The sequence below is a fragment of the Mangifera indica genome, chromosome 18 (genome assembly GCF_011075055.1).
Source record: "Mangifera indica cultivar Alphonso chromosome 18, CATAS_Mindica_2.1, whole genome shotgun sequence".
NCBI classification, from domain to species: Eukaryota; Viridiplantae; Streptophyta; class Magnoliopsida; order Sapindales; family Anacardiaceae; genus Mangifera; species Mangifera indica.
Genome location: NC_058154.1, coordinates 10,091,427 through 10,109,474, shown reverse-complemented (window position 1 = coordinate 10,109,474; position 18,048 = coordinate 10,091,427). Strand labels below are relative to the sequence as shown.

The 18,048-nt window shown below is 33.9% G+C and overlaps 1 protein-coding gene across 1 annotated transcript; it reads left to right on the top strand.

Annotated features, from left to right (window-relative positions):
* Positions 1–1,244: 1,244 nt before the first annotated feature.
* Positions 1,245–17,188, top strand: LOC123201699 (sodium/calcium exchanger NCL-like). The gene is made up of 8 exons (XM_044617270.1): positions 1,245–1,575; positions 13,601–13,786; positions 14,615–14,796; positions 15,240–15,382; positions 15,534–15,789; positions 15,873–16,172; positions 16,268–16,324; positions 16,982–17,188. The coding sequence occupies exons 1-8, from the start codon at positions 1,263–1,265 to the stop codon at positions 17,186–17,188; spliced, it is 1,644 nt and encodes a 547-aa protein (XP_044473205.1). The 5' UTR covers positions 1,245–1,262.
* The last annotated feature ends 860 nt before the right edge of the window (positions 17,189–18,048 follow it).

Here is an 18,048-nt window from a genome sequence, read left to right as displayed (position 1 = left end):
GAGCGGAGGGAACCGGGTTCAAGGAGGGGTAGGCCCTTCTCGACTTAACAAACAAAAAATCCAAAAATTTATATATATTTATAATAATGCCAAAACTTTATGTAATTAATTTAATATTTAATCAATAAAATTCATTTTTTATTTTCACATGTGCTGATATTATCAACTTTACTTTTTCTTCTTTTTGGTCCTTCCGTACTTTCTGTCTTGTCCTTTGCTCAGTTTTTTCTTTCCCCAGGACCCCGGGGAATCTGTGTTGTATCATTAAATAATTAACTTATTTTAATTTTAAATTTAAAATTATTTAATTATATAATAATATATATAAATATTCTATAAGTACCCAAAATTTTATGAACTAATAAAATCTACCCTTTGTTACAAAATAAGAGGGAAAAGGACTATTTCTCACCAAAGTTTAACCCAACCTCAAATTTATACCTATGAGAGATATAAAATTCAAACTTCCACCTATGACCAAATTGTTGTCTAAATTTTTAGTTAAAAAATATTTTATCTATAAACTTTAAAATTATAAAATTTTTAACATTTACCCCATCTAGTTTTAAAAACTAACACCTTAACCCATCATCAAAGTTTAAAAAGTTTAGATTTCACTCTTAAGGTTTACGTCCTGCTCTGACCATCACCGATGATCGATGTTTTTCACCAATCTTCTATCTCTGACTACAAAGGATGACTCTTCATCGTTCAGATCTAGAAGCACAGACAAAGGACGATGCTTCGTTATCACGTTTGAACAACGTGAAGAGCAACGAAGGAGTCGTCGCACCACCACCGTCACACCAAGAGAAAGAGGAGGTCGGTGACGATGTTAGAAGATGAAGTTGAATAGTAGGGGTGAAATTACTATTTTTAAAAGTTATGGGGGCAGCTGAGTTTAAAAAAAAGTGAAAACCCTAAATTTGAGGATGAAAATGTTACTTTTCAAAGTTTAAAAACTTTAAGAAAGATGAAATATTAATTTCTAAAACTTAGAGGAGAAGTAATAAACTTTATAATTTTTTAATATAAATAATAAAATAACTATTTTACCACTTCTATTAACAGAAAAGATTAACAAAAGTTTGGTTATGGATGTGAGTTTAAGTTTTTTATCTCTTATGGGTATGGATTTAACATTGGTTAAAATTTGGGTGCGACATAGTGTTTTTCCCAAATAATAATATGGAGAGGGTACTCATCATTTAAATTTGCAAAGTTGGCCTTCAGTCTTCAGAATTCGCATCAAGTCAACTACGATGGCTCCGATCAACAGGCTTCACCTCTGCCTTCTCTTCCTGTCGTTCCCTCTTCTCTCCACCGCCACCCCCGTCAGTGATTCCCAATACCTTGAGGTGGAGCTCCTCTGTAAACAGACGTATGGTTTCATGCCCTGCTCCACAACTGCATTGGGGAACTTGTTTTTGATCATCGTTTATGGATACCTCATTTTCGTGGGATCCAAGTATGTTTTTGACGGGAGTGAGCTGTTGAAGATTCTTGGTCCCGGTCGCCTTGGAAAAGCTGTTCTTCCCCAGCTTGCCGCGCTTCCCAGCGCCATACTTATTCTTGGTAAAATCTCTCGCTTGACTAACTTGTTTGGATTTTGTGACGAGTAGTATTATCGTTACAAATGATAAGTACAAAATTATACACAACAAATAATATATTCTCATGTATAAAATTATACGCAACTAATAATATATTCTCATGTAAACAAATTTTATTTTATAATTAATTTAAAATTAATTTATTATAATAATATATCATAAATTTGTATTTATTATTTATATATATAATTTTATTTTTTTGACTAAAGGTTAGATTTTAGTAACCTAATTCTCTGTTTTGAGTTTTATGGTATTGACAACGGTTAGCAGTAGGGTTGGATTCGAATCAAACCGAGTTCAAATTTGGCTCAATTCACATAGAGTTGGCTCGAGTTTGACCGAACTTGAGCTTGACCGAGCTCAGTTAAAATCGACTCGTTTAGGCTCGATCGAACCGAGCTCGAACTCAGGTATTTTTCGTTATTAAAACGACATCATTTTATATAAAAAATTTTAATTAGAAAATCTAACGAGTAGCTTGAACTCTACCAAACTCGACTAAAGCCGACTTGTTTCGGATTCGATCGAACCGAACTCGAGCTGACTCGGTTCGAATCCAACTTTAGTTAGCTGTTTTGGGTACTCTAAAAACAAGAAATCTAAACTGGAATCAACTGGGAATTGACACTGCTTATTCTTTTTTTAATTTTAATATTCTTTCAATTTAAAAAGAAAAAAAACCGAGTTCCCCTATCATAGTTCAACACCCAAAACCTTGATTAGCGGTATTAATCTCATAAAATAAGAAATCTAAATTTTTAAACCATAGGAATCACACATTTTATTTCTCAATCATAACTTAAAAAAAAACATCAAAAGGAAGAGATATACATTAAGAAAGGAACAATTCCTTCCACAGAAGACTAAAAATAATGAACTTTTAAAATTAAAACACCACAGTATTCATTGATTAAAAGTTTGAGAAAAGGCTTAAACAAAAGCCTACAAAGCCATTTGTCAACAGAAAAATTTACTAGTACAATAAAAAGGAATCCAAAAACTCAAATGAACACCTGAAAATTTAAATTAAGCAATGTTACGTGTACACATTTTTTAGTATATAAATGATGTGTCATCGTATAATTAAGTGTTATTTTATCCTTAATTCAAAATCATCAAATCACAGATAACACATCATGTGTACTCAATTGTGTAGTAAAATATGTGTACATCTAGTTTTAGTGACTTAAATTAAGGTTCAAACTTGATTTTGAACCTTAACCTGCTGAACTCAACATCAAACAGAACTACCCGAAAATAAAGAAAGCATCATTCCTCAACAAAACTAGTCTGGAAATATATTACAAACAAACAACAAATACCTAATTTCATTCAAAAATGAATCTTTAACAGCAACCCATTTAAGATTTTATCATAAATACAGTGAGCTTGTAGTGATTATTTTATTAATCATTCCAATTGTGAAAATATGCAAGGGATATAAAGCAAACCCTTAAAGCGAGAGACCTTAAAATGGTAAAGGCAACCATATATAAACATTTTCGCTGTATGTAAGATAATAAAAAGTGCCACTCAAATAGAAAGAGAAGCGAGACTGTTTTGCCCAATTCCAAGTTCCAACAACATGAGAACAAATTTACACTTAACAACCAATTAAAAAGTTTGATCATGCATTAATATAAATCATAGCCAACATATGAAAAAAATATATATATAAGATCACAAAACTATCTGGTAGGTGTCGAATCCACCAAAAATAAAATTTTCTACTCTCTCAATGAAAACTTGTAGATAGGGCAAGTAGAGTCGTATCCACAGAGATTGGGTTATTTATCTGAAATATAACAAAATAAAGCAAGAGGGATTTTGTTGTTTCGAATCGTACGGATAATAAAAAAAAAATTAATTCAGAATTAAATAGTCAAAGTAATAAGAAAACTAGATTAAAACAATAATAAGATGAGTTCTAGCCAAGTAATTCAGGTATGGTTCAATTCAATTGATCATCGATAAAAAAATTAATTTTTCCTTTTAAATAAACCGGTTATGAAACATCGAGACGCTCGTTGTTCTGCTTTTCCTTAGGTGTTGGTAATTAAGAAACGTTCTTTAATTACTTCTCTTGTTTTTCAATCAGTTCTAGATACGATCTTAGAATTTAAATTGAAAACAGAATTAAGAATTAGAAAAGCCACCGATTCTAATCAACAAAACACAGACGCTGTTTTTGTTTAAATTAGATTAACCTATTCCACTAACATACAATAATCATTCTACTTCACCAAGCATGCTAGCCAGCCACTTATGATTAAATCATCAAACAATTACGGATTCAATAATTTAATCTAGCAAAGTTGTTTTTAATCCAAAATAAATAAGACGTCTCCTATTTAATTGAACAAGACAACAATAAATAAAATCAGGAACAAATTAAATATTTAAAAGAAAAGAACGGGTAAAGAAGTTCTCACAATCGTCGTAGAACCATGATCCTGATTGCTCGACTAAAGAAAAGAGTTAGCCACTCATGTTTATGTTCATGGCTTCACAGAAAATTAAAATAAAAATCCTATACTAATTGAAGAAGAACCAGCGAAGGGTTGCGGCTCTGTTTCTTTCTGAAAGAAAAGGATGCTAAAAAACTAAAAAAAACCTAAAACAGAGAGCAATTGTCCTTTTTATACTGCCAAGTCTGCTTTAGTCATTGAGTAATATTTTTGTGCCAAATATCATCCAAAGGACCTGAACTTCCTCCAATTGTTAATTAAGTCTTCAACTGTGAATTTCTCAATAAATAGTGTGATTCTCTCCTTTCCTCAATCAGCCATCTCCTATGTATTTTGCCGTCATTCTGTCTTGATACGTGACAACTCTAAATTCCTTTTATTTTTCATCTTTTCTCATAATAATGCAATTAATGCCCAATTTCCTAAAACAAGCAATTAATCAAATAATTAACAAATTAAATATCACAAATCAAGGAAATTAGATGCTTAAAAATATGGAATTTCACACACTAACAAATTCCCCCACTCCATTCCTTTGCTTGCCCTCAAGCAAACATCAATCAGTCTCTTCTTCACCCTTTTCCCTCCTTTCAGTACATCCTCAAATAACTTAAAGTTAAGATGCATTAGAAACCCAAGTCCAAAACAACAATCAAGAGCACAAGTCTTTATAGCATGAATTTTTGGAAAAACATAAGCATCTCATCAATCCCAACAATCTCATTAAAATCAAATGAAACAAGAGTCAACATCTTCACATTGGTTTCACTCTACACTCTCAAAGTGTTTAGGGTTTCATTTAGCTCTCAGATCAAAACATAACAAGTCATTACCATAAGTTTGCTCATATATCATATCTCCACCACTAATAAATATGAATACAATGCGAAAATCAAAGGGTCTTAAGCAGGGTTGTAATGGGGTTTAGGTGAAGGTAGGAAAAAGAAGGAAAATATAGGTGTAAAAATCAAGATATGAGTGAGTTCCCTTACATGATATTTAAAGAATAACGAAAATAACTCCTTAAACCACACTTCTCTCTTCCTCTTTTTTTTTTTTTTTTTCATTTCAGTGAAACTCATCCCTTCTGCAAGGATTTTTTTTTTTAAATTTAATTTATAACATGTAGGAATAATTGGACTTCTTTTCTATACAATTATGGATACTTCACTTGTCCAAACTTCCTATTCAATACATAGAGATGAATATCTTCTCTTTTTTTTTCTTTTTTCTTTTTTTTTTTTCATCTCCTCTTCTTTTTTTTTTTTCAATTTTTTTTTTTTCACTCCTTATATCTACCCATCTACCCATTAGGTTCTTTATCATGCAATTCACTCTCACAATATCTTGATACAAGGGTTAACAAGATAAAACAAAAAGGCTTAAGGGTAAATATTTATGGGTTAAAGCAAAGAAAAGGGATTCGGCTCAACATTGGTTATCTACTAGAAAATATAGCTATGGATGGCTTTTTAAGAGTTTCGAAGTGGTTAATCCTAAATGCCCTTATCATCTTAATGCATGAATTCAAAAAAAATATGGTCTCGAAATGCATAACAGAGCAAATTCTAGAATAACAAGTCATGTTTGATAAACACTCAACAAAGAAGATAATTAGAGCAAAGTGTAATGAAATGCTCATGGGCTCAAAAGCTCACATTAGTGTTCAACTTGTAGCAAACCTTGCACATTTTCATTCAATTCAATCATTAAAATCAATGAGATACTCGAAACATTTGAAGCAAAATCACTAATCATACTTGCCTCTTTCATGCATTCAAACTCGAACCAATAATGCATACTAACTTAAAGCAAATTCTAAGACAGCTTTCAAGAGAGTCAAGGGTTCCAAAGAGATTGAAAAATTATGCATTCCCTCCCCCACACCTGATCTTTACATTGTCCTCAATGTAGAAAAATTGAAGCTCACATATAAAAGAAAAAATGAAATGAAAGTTAAGAGAACTTCCCTGAATAGGAGTGTTAGTGCAGTGGAAGAGTGATTGAAGCTGTCAACATTTGATTTGGGCCTGTAGAGATGAAAAGAAATTGAATAGGGAGGAAAAGAGATTAGAAAAATAAAAAAGAAGACACAAAAATGAAATTTGCTCTTTTTTTTTTTAATTTTTTAATTTTTCTTTGGGGTTTTTTTTTTGTTTTTTTTAATTTAAACCTTAATTAAAGACACAAAATGATTAAAAATAATGAAAAATAAGATCAATTGGGTTGCCTCCCAATAAGCGCCTTTCTTTAATGTCTTTGGCTAGACGCAACCAATTCATCAATTCGAGGGAGCCAAAGATATTTCCTCTACATTGTAGGCCTGAAATCCTTCATAATAAGGTTTTAGACGATGTTCATTAACCTTAAAATTTTTATTGGTAGAGGTACTTTGAATTTCAACTGCACCATGAGAAAATACATTAGTGACAACAAAAGGACCAATCCAACGAGATCGTAATTTTCCCGGAAACAATTTAAGTTTAGAATGATATAGGAGTACTTTTTGTCCAACATGAAAGGTTTTCCTAGAAATCATTTTATCATGGAAAAACTTAGTCTTTTCTTTATAAATCCGAGAATTTTCATAGGAATCATTTCTGATTTCCTCTAATTCTTGAAGTTGTAACTTCCTATGATTACCTATATCATTCAAGTCCGTATTGCATTGCTTGATTGCCCAATAGGCCCTGTGTTCCAATTCAACTGGGAGATGACAAGATTTACCAAATATTAAGCGATAAGGAGACATACCTATTGGAGTCTTGTATGCAGTTCTATAAGCCCATAAGGCATCATCCAAGCGAAGGCTCCAATCCTTTCTATTTGGATTTACCGTTTTCTCAAGTATAGACTTAATCTCCCTATTTGAAACTTCGGCTTGTCCACTCGTTTGCGGATGGTATGCAGTAGATACTCGGTGAGTGATATTGTACTTCTTAAGTAATGCCTCCATGACCCGATTGCAAAAATGGGTTCCACGATCACTTATAATGGCTCTTGGTGTTCCATACCTAGAAAAAATGTAAGTCTTGACAAATCCTACAACAGTTTTAGCATCATCAGCTCTTGTTGCCTTAGCTTCAATCCATTTAGAAACATAATCAACAGCTAAAAGAATATAAGAATTACCAAAAGATAATGGAAAAGGACCCATAAAATCAATTACCCAAATATCAAAAATTTCACAAACCAAAATTGGGTTCAATGGCATTTGATCCCTATGTCCTAAATTCCCACTCTTTTGACAATTAGCACAAGACTTACAGAACATGTATGCATCTCGAAATAGAGTAGGCCAATATAACCCACATTCTAGAACCTTTCGTGCTGTTCTTTTCGGGCCAAAGTGACCCCCACATGCATAAGAGTGGCAAAACTCCAAGATAGATTGGATTTCACTATCATGTACACACCTGCGAAGTAATTGGTCAGAACATTGCTTCCATAAATACGGATCATCCCATATATAGTACTTAGAATCACTTTTAATTTTTTCCTTTTGGGCTCTAGTGAGATCATTCGGCAATGACTTAGTGACCATATAATTAACAATATCAGCATACCAAGGTGTAATACTATTTAAATGAAAGAGATTCTCATCTGGAAAAGCATCTTGGAGAGGCATATGGTCTTCGTCAGTCACCAATCGACTTAGATGATCAGCCACAGAATTTTCGGCTCCCTTTCTATCTCGAATCTCCAAATCAAATTCTTGCAGCAATAGTATCCATCTAATTAGCCTCGGCTTTGATTCCCTCTTAGAAAGCAAATGCTTTAGAGCTGCATGATCAGAATAAACAATTACTTTAGTGCCCAATAAATAAGAGCGAAACTTTTCTAAAGCAAAAACTACTGCCAACAATTCTTTTTCAGTTGTGGAATAATTTCTTTGAGCATTATCAAGAGTTCTTGAAGCATAATAAATCACACAAGAAATTTTTCCACTTTTCTGGCCTAAAACAGCCCCTATAGCATAATTGCTAGCATCACACATAATCTCAAAAGGTAATTCCCAATTGGGTGGCTGAACAATCGGCGCAGAAATTAGGTGTTCCTTCAGTTGATCAAAAGCTTTCTTGCACTCTCTATCAAACTCGAATTGGACATCCTTTTGTAGTAGTCTTGAAAGCGGTTGGGCAATTTTTGAAAAATCCTTGATAAATCTCCTGTAAAAACCTGCATGTCCAAGAAAAGAACGCACTTCTCGAACACAAGTTGGGTGAGGTAAGGATTTAATCAAATCAATTTTTGACTTATCTACCTCTATCCCTTTAGAAGACACTATATGCCCTAATATCAAACTCTGATCAACCATAAAGTGACATTTTTCATAATTTAACACAAGGTTTGTTTCAATACACCTTTTCAAAATTTTAATCAAATTATTTAGACAAGATTCGAATGAATTACCGTAAACAGTAAAGTCATCTATAAATACCTCTATGATATTCTCCACATAATCTGAAAATATACTAACCATACATCTCTGAAAAGTGGCTGGGGCATTGCAAAGTCCAAAAGGCATACGTTTATATGCAAAAGTACCAAAGGGACATGTGAATGTCGTCTTCTCTTGATCCTCGGGAGCAACTGGAATTTGGTTAAAACCTGAATATCCATCAAGACAACAATAGTGAGATTGACCAGCTAATCTTTCTAACATTTGATCAATAAAAGGTATAGGGAAATGATCTTTTCTAGTAGAAGCATTCAATTTTCTATAGTCAATACAAACCCTCCATCCATTTTGAACTCTAACAGGAACATACTCACCATTATGATTCTTTTGAACAGTGAAACCAGTTTTCTTAGGTACTACTTGTACTGGACTTACCCAATCACTATCTGAAATAGGATAGATCATACCAGCATTCAAGAGCTTTATTATTTCTTTCTTCACAACTTCCATCATTGGAGGATTCAACCTTCTTTGAGCTTCCCTCGAAGGCTTAGTGTTCTCTTCTAGTAAGATTCTATGCATACAAAGTGATAGGCTCAAACCCTTAATGTCTGCGATGGTCCATCCGATAGCTTCCTTGTAATCTCTAAGAACTGTAATGAGTTTTTCTTCCTCAAGAAGAGTGAGTTTGTTAGAAATTATCACAGGAAGGGTTTCATTATCTCCCAAATATACATATTTGAGATGACTTGGCAAAGGCTTAAGTTCCAATTCGGGTGCCTGCACAATTGATGGAAGTAATTTTGAGTTAGAAACAGGTAATGAAATATAAGAAACATCATACCTGGTTGTTTCGAATGGTTCCAGCTTGTAAATCGTATCACTCAATCTGTCATCTACCACAAGCTTTTGCTCAATTCTTTGTAATGTTCTTGTGTTAAGTCCTTTATTAAGGGCAACCTTCAAATTATCAGAATCCTGCAACTCAAAAATTTGTTGAGCTAGGGAATCGAATACATTAACAACAAAAACTGAATTCACATCACTAGGGAATCTCATGGCTTCATAAATATTGAATCTAATTACTTCACTATCAAATTCCATAGTTAAAGTACCTTCTGAAACATCGATTTTTGTTCTAGATGTCTTAAGAAAAGGTCTTCCTAGCAAAATTGGGATTGATTTAGATGAGTTATCATCTTCCATGTCAAGCACATAAAAGTCAACAGGAAAAATCAATTCATTAACTTGAACAAGAACATCTTCTAACACCCCTTCAGGATATGCATTGGACCTATCAGCTAATTGGATTATTACACCGGTGGGTTTTAGAGGTCCTACATTTAAAGAATGATAAATGGAGCTAGACATGACATTAATGGATGCTCCTAGATCTATCATAGCTTTTTGAACTTTAACATTACCAATCTTGCAAGGGATTGTGAACATACCTGGATCCTTACACTTTTGAGGTAATTTTCTTTGAAGAACGGCTGAAACATTCTCACTGACATGCACTTTTTCATCCCCTTTTAGTTTTCTTTTTGACGTGCATAATTCCTTAAGGAATTTAGCATATCTAGGGACTTGTTTAATAGCATCTAAAAGGGGAATATTTACCTCAACCTTGCGAAAGACTTCAAGGATCTCTTGTTCTTGTTGTTCCTTTTTGTTCTTTGCAAGTCGACTCGGGAAAGGAGGTGGAGTGACCACAGAAGGTGGCATGCACTTCTCTGCAGGAGGTGACAATTTTTGGGCTTCTTTTGGCTCAATTTCGCATTCGATCTCCTTTTCTCTTGCATATTTTGGAATCTTCTTTTCATGATCCTTCAATTCTTTACCACTCCGCAGGGTGATTGCATTGATATTCTCAGTAAAATTTGCATCTTGCTTTGGATTCACCACAATCTGAGATGGCAATCTACCAGAATTCTGAGTTTCCAATCTTCCCACAACAGTAGCTAATTGACTGACTTGATTTTCTAGATTCTGAATGCTAGCCCTTGTCTCCTGTTGAAATTGTTGTGTATTATTAGCAAGTGCAGTAACAATTTGTTCAAGAGACATACCTTTCGACTGAGGTTGGGGTGTTGGATTAAACGCTTGAGGAAGGGTGGCCTATTTTGGTATCCAGGCTGTTGGAAGTTATTGTTCTTTTGGCCATAACTAAAATTCGGGTGATCTCTCCATCCCGGATTATAGGTATTCGAGTACAGATCATACCTCTTTTGGTTCTGATAACCCCCTACGACATTAACATCCTCACGTGTGTCCTCCTGAAGTGTGGGACATGCGTCTGTAGAGTGCTCCACATTCGAACAGATGTCGTAAGCCTTCACTTGTTGGTGATTCACTACAAATTTTTCTAACAAGGAGGTGAGTTTATCAAGTCTTTGCTCAAGAGGATTATTATTGCTTACCTCATTAACCTTTCTCACAGTTACATCCTGTCTAATGCCAAATTGTTGAGTATTGGCGGCAATTGTTGAGATCAATCTCTTTGCTTCTGTTAAAGTTTTATTAACCAAAGCTCCACCACTTGCTGCATCAATCAAATTCCTGTCAGACAACAATAAACCTTCATAAAAATATTGAATTAATAGCTGATCAGAAATTTGATGATGGGGACAACTGGCATAGAGCTGATTAAACCTCTCCCAATACTCATAAAGTGTCTCTCCACTATATTGCCTAATCCCACATATTTCCTTTCTAATGGAGGTGGCCTTAGAAGCAGGAAAGAATTTTTCTAAGAATTGTCTTTTAAGCTCATCCCAACTATTGATAGAACCTGATGGTAAATAATATAGCCAATCCTTAGCCTTATCAGTTAAAGAGAAAGGGAAAGCACGCAGTTTAATTTGCTCTTCACTTACCCCTTGTGGTTTCATAGTGGAACAAACAACATGAAATTCTTTCAAGTGTTTATGAGGGTCCTCACCTGATAGTCCTCGAAAAGTAAGCAATAAATGGATCAAACCTGATTTGAGTTCAAAATTGGCATCGATGTTTGGATAGGCAATGCACAGAGGTTGTTGATTGATGACAGGTATAGCCATCTCCCTCAAAGTAAGCTCTCGTTCGGCCATTGCTGCTACTCTCGTATTTGTTAAATCCTCTCTTAAATTAATTCCAAAAGATGAAGAAGAAGAAGCTTTACTTAATTTAGTTTCCTTGCGGAGTTGTCTCGCAGTCTTCTCGATTTCAGAATCAAACTGAAGTTCTCCTGCAGGGTTCAAACGGGTCATAAAAAAATTAAATAAAAATTAAAAAAAATTTCAGACAAATTATCAACACCAATCCCCGGCAACGGCGCCAAAATTTGGTAGGTGTCGAATCCACCAAAAATAAAATTTTCTACTCTCTCAATGAAAACTTGTAGATAGGGCAAGTAGAGTCGTATCCACAGAGATTGGGTTATTTATCTGAAATATAACAAAATAAAGCAAGAGGGATTTTGTTGTTTCGAATCGTACGGATAATAAAAAAAAAATTAATTCAGAATTAAATAGTCAAAGTAATAAGAAAACTAGATTAAAACAATAATAAGATGAGTTCTAGCCAAGTAATTCAGGTATGGTTCAATTCAATTGATCATCGATAAAAAAATTAATTTTTCCTTTTAAATAAACCGGTTATGAAACATCGAGACGCTCGTTGTTCTGCTTTTCCTTAGGTGTTGGTAATTAAGAAACGTTCTTTAATTACTTCTCTTGTTTTTCAATCAGTTCTAGATACGATCTTAGAATTTAAATTGAAAACAGAATTAAGAATTAGAAAAGCCACCGATTCTAATCAACAAAACACATACGCTGTTTTTGTTTAAATTAGATTAACCTATTCCACTAACATACAATAATCATTCTACTTCACCAAGCATGCTAGCCAGCCACTTATGATTAAATCATCAAACAATTACGGATTCAATAATTTAATCTAGCAAAGTTGTTTTTAATCCAAAATAAATAAGACGTCTCCTATTTAATTGAACAAGACAACAATAAATAAAATCAGGAACAAATTAAATATTTAAAAGAAAAGAACGGGTAAAGAAGTTCTCACAATCGTCGTAGAACCATGATCCTGATTGCTCGACTAAAGAAAAGAGTTAGCCACTCATGTTTATGTTCATGGCTTCACAGAAAATTAAAATAAAAATCCTATACTAATTGAAGAAGAACCAGCGAAGGGTTGCGGCTCTGTTTCTTTCTGAAAGAAAAGGATGCTAAAAAACTAAAAAAAACCTAAAACAGAGAGCAATTGTCCTTTTTATACTGCCAAGTCTGCTTTAGTCATTGAGTAATATTTTTGTGCCAAATATCATCCAAAGGACCTGAACTTCCTCTAATTGTTAATTAAGTCTTCAACTGTGAATTTCTCAATAAATAGTGTGATTCTCTCCTTTCCTCAATCAGCCATCTCCTATGTATTTTGCCGTCATTCTGTCTTGATACGTGACAACTCTAAATTCCTTTTATTTTGCATCTTTTCTCATAATAATGCAATTAATGCCCAATTTCCTAAAACAAGCAATTAATCAAATAATTAACAAATTAAATATCACAAATCAAGGAAATTAGATGCTTAAAAATATGGAATTTCACACACTAACACTATCCAACATAAGAATAAAAAAACACTTAGAGGCCTTTCTCATGCATTGATATTATAGATTGATACTATGGTTACTTTATAGACAATAAAAGTTACCTGAATCATAAACTTTTGGAGGAGGTTAGTGCATATTTAGCTGAGCATCAAGTAGTATATAACCTCCTCCTTTTTAATTTTTACATTAGACTTTGTACATGGCATCAAGTAGTAGAAATATTTGATGTGGAATGTTAGTGCATATTTAGCTGAGCAATCTGAAAAAACAAGAAAACTATATTATGATTAATCTTTTGATTCCATATGATCAATTCTCTTGTTTTTTATAGCCTCTGGACTTTCTGATAAAAAGGAAATATCTCAACCTCAGAAATCAGAAGGATTGGGATTACTAGCCAGCTCAATTATTATGGGTACCCTTTTAAATATTCTTCTTCTCAAAATTGCATTTTTACCTGGTGATTAATTTGCTGATTGCATCTGATTAATTCTCTTGTTTTATACAGTGTCTGGACTTTCTGGAACTAAGGAATCTGCTCAAAGTCGGGTCTCGGTGGGAATGGGATTGCTAGCTGGATCAACTGTCATGCTTCTTACTGTAATATGGGGATCCTGTGTCATAGTTGGAAAATGTGACATTGAGCATTCAGTTGCTAAAGATGGTCAAAATACAAAAGGATTTAGCTTAACTGGTTTGCAACTTTACTCAGAATTGTCCTTTACTAGTCTTCACTAATAGACTGAATAACCAATCTAGTTTGGATTAAGCAGTTCTCTGGCTCTTAACTTGGAATATGCCAAGGCAGTAGCATCTTTGAATTCTATTTCTTATTTGTAGAAGAATTCTCTCAAAGTTTGGTCTAGTCTAAGGGTTTCTATTAAAATTATAGAAACCCTGTATGTTGTAGAAGCTATGAGCCTGCAATGCAGTAGCCCCGAAGTGTAAGAGAAGGATGGGGTAAGGAGCGGAAAGAGAAATGAAATTTAAGAAATAACCAGTGTGTTATAGTTGTTTGTGAGGATTTGAGGAGTCCCTGATGAACATGCACCTAGAAAACACAAATGAATTTGGAATTTAAATTGTATCTGTATAGAAAAAGCTACATCTATTTTTAACGCAGAAATTGAATAAATAGTTGCTTGAAACTAATTTAATCTTCATGAGGCAGAGAGATCCTATATAGATACATCTTGGACTGAAACATTACATTGACCATATCTTCATGCACATTGGTTGTAAGCAACAAGAAAGTGATAGTTATTTTTACAAGGAAAGAGACAAGGTCCAACATGGCTGTGGAACCCTCTTACTGTATATAGTTTCAGAGAGTTAGGACTGGAGAAGTTGAGGGCTGGTAATGTTGGTCATGGTGTTTAGGGTGAGTTAGTTTCAATTTTCGTGGGGAAATCAGACTTTGCTATAACCATGCCTGCTGCTTTATTTTAAGTGTGGAGATTTTTTAAATTAAATTCCATTGAAGATTTTCTAAATTGAAAAATGAAATTCTCATTGATTGCAGAAACTGGTGTTAGTACGGATAGTTGGACTTGCTATACTGCAAGGATAATGGCTATATCTGTCATCCCATTTATTGTTGTTCAAATACCACAGATACTCCATTCAACTTCAGGAAGAAACTTAGCTGTTTTGATTGCTCTAATTGTATCTGTATTGATGTTCATTGCTTATTGCCTTTATCAGGTAACCATTCTTTTATGCAACAATTATAGCATCCTCTGAATTCTTTGATACCTGTGCAAATTCCATGAGTCCATCTTATGTAAGCACTAATGACATTGAGGCACACCAATCTTTTTATTGACATGGTGAAAATTCTGTGAGGATATATTATTTGGTTCTTGTAATAACTTGTTAGAAAGATTAAATTAGGACATTTTCTTCTTTCATTGCCTTATCAGTAGTTGTTCCTTTTAAAACCCTATTTAGCAGCATTGTTTCTGACCTTGGTGTTAAATGCTAGTGTCTTGAATGGTATATTAAGAAGGTTTGGTATCTTCCATATGCATAGCTAGTAAGATCTTTCCTCTTTCTTTAGCCCTTTTTATATTTTCCTGGGTACTGCTTTTAACAAAATTTCTATGTATTTACTGATGCTTGACTTTCCTTTCATTCATGTCATTTAGGTCTTTTGGCCCTGGATTCAGAGTTGGAGTATTGCTTATGCAAGGCTCAGGCGTGTGACATCAATAATTGCGAAACATCTGAGACAGCATGCTGCGGAAAGGCTCTTGAATGATGGAGAACCCAACAAAATAGTTTTAAAAAAGTCGGTTTTTTTTTTTTTTTTAATTCAGAAACTGATCCCCTTACCCATTAACTTTTCTCCCATGACAATAGAATAAGAGAAATGTTTTTTTTCAATTAATAATTCCTGCCACTCATAATATATTCTTATTAGCACTGACTTCTTATGACAGACTGTTTGGTTTGATTGATGACAACAAAGATGGACAACTTTCAGTTAGTGAAGTCAAAGCACTGATCATGGGAATTAATTTTGAGGGGATAAAGTTGTGTCAGGATGATTTGGACAAATTACTAATAGGCACGGCAACAAATCGGGATAATCAAATTGATTCAGATGGATTCATCGAATGTACAGAAAAATGGCTCAATGCAGTACATCAAGGAAATAGAGGTCACGATCCTGGTTTTCAAAATGAATTTTGCGAGGTAGGTTGTACAATATGACCCTGCACCTATGTCTATGATGACTTATTACTGAAAGGTTGTGACATATTGCAAATCATGTTCAGAAAACACAGAGGGAGCTTGATTTTTTGGGAGTGGAAGAGGAAACTTTCGAAGCTGTTGCAAACCGACGGTTGACCCGCTTGAAAGCAGCATCAATGTTGTTTATTGGAACCATTACTGCTTTTGCATTCGCTCATCCTCTAGTGGATGCTATCACTAACTTTTCCAATGCAACAAATGTCCCTCCATTCTTCGTTTCATTCATTGCACTACCCATGGCAACTAAGTTTAGTGTAGTGGTACAACTGCTCATTCATGCCAGCCGCAAGACGAGGCAAACCGCCTCATCAACATTTATCGAGGTTTGTTACTCATTTCTATCTATTTTTCCACATGCAACTTGAGGTAATTAAAGGGTCTTACGTTATTTTGCTTTTTCTGATGTTTTCTGCTGCAGTTATACACAACTGTGTCAACGGATAATGTGATTTATCTATCAGTTTTCTTAGCTATTGTCGGAAATATATATTGGGCTTACAAGTGTGTAGATTGAAACCCATGTAACATAAAACCAATTGGCTTATGTAAGGTCCAATCCACAACATTTATATTCCACTCATTTTAGTTAAGTTTATTAGATGTGGGACTCTTCTTTATTTGAGTCTCTAACACCCCCGCTTAAGTGCAAGCACCTAGGCTGTTAAACCTGCCTCTCGGCTCAGCCGATTTTTGGCTGGGTGCATTGTCACTTGTATCCAGGAACACTTAGGTTGTTAAACCCGCCATTTGGCTCGCGCTCTGATACCATGTCGGAAATATATATTGGGCTTACAAGTGTGTAGATTGAAACCCATGTAACATAAAACCAATTGGCTTATGTAAGGTCCAATCCACAACATTTATATTCCACTCATTTTAGTTAAGTTTATTAGATGTGGGACTCTTCTTTATTTGAGTCTCCAACACCCCCGCTTAAGTGCAAGCACCTAGGCTGTTAAACCTGCCTCTCGGCTCTGATACCATGTCGGAAATATATATTGGGCTTACAAGTGTGTAGATTGAAACCCATGTAACATAAAACCAATTGGCTTATGTAAGGTCCAATCCACAACATTTATATTCCACTCATTTTAGTTAAGTTTATTAGATGTGGGACTCTTCTTTATTTGAGTCTCCAACAGCTATCGTCTACATCAGAGGATTGAGTTGGGATTTTTCGGCAGAAGTGCTGGCTATTGCTGTTGTATGCATTCTGGTGGGTGGCTTTGCCAGTTTTCGTACCACTTTCCCCCTTTGGACTTGTTTGCTTGCTTGCATGCTTTATCCTTTCTCCTTGGCACTGGTTTATGTTCTTGATTGCGTCTTAGGTTGGGCATAGCTAAGAAGATGCATCACATTTGTGAAAGTATCGTTTTAGATTTTAATGCAAACATGTATTTTTTATGATGAAGCTATTTTCGTAATGGAACGATGCCATTTTTCTAATATAAAATGGCTGTCATTTCTTTTATCTAAATAATCTCGGTTAAGTGAAACAACTAGCTAACAGTTTATATGTTAGTTTTTATTTTTCTTTTTTATGAAAATCTTTAAATCTTATTTGAATTTAATTTCTCCTCACATCAATCTCTTCATTTTTTTTTTTTTTGGTAAGTGCCAAACTCTTGTTTGAATTTAATTTCTGAAATAAAACCCAATGCGTATCATTCTTCAATTTTCTGAAGAATGTGAATGGGTTTAGTTGTTTAGGGTTGCTGGTAACCTAGGTTTGGTGCGCTGGAAAAATTTTTCAGAAATTTTGCTCCGGAAGCCACTTAAGCCGTTGGTTTATCATTCGATCAATTCGATCAACTGATCTGATCTGACTGATCCGATTATTAAAGCCACATAATCAAAATCATTTTATTTACATATCTATCTGTACAGTAAGATAACAATTTTAAATATAATTTTAATTTTTTATTAAATTTTTATGATAAAAATATTTTTATTTTTAATGGAAACATAAAAAAAAATATTTAAAAATATATATAAACAGTAAGATAACAATTTTAAATAAATGAATTTGCTACAGAAAGTGGTGGAATTAGATGAAATAATGAAATACCTGGGTGCCTACTGCCAGCGACTTTAAAATCACAACGAAATTATCTAGAATTTTTTTAAAAGACGATTAGAAAATAATATATATAACAAGATTTCAAGTTCTACGTAAATATAAGGTAAAATTATATATAT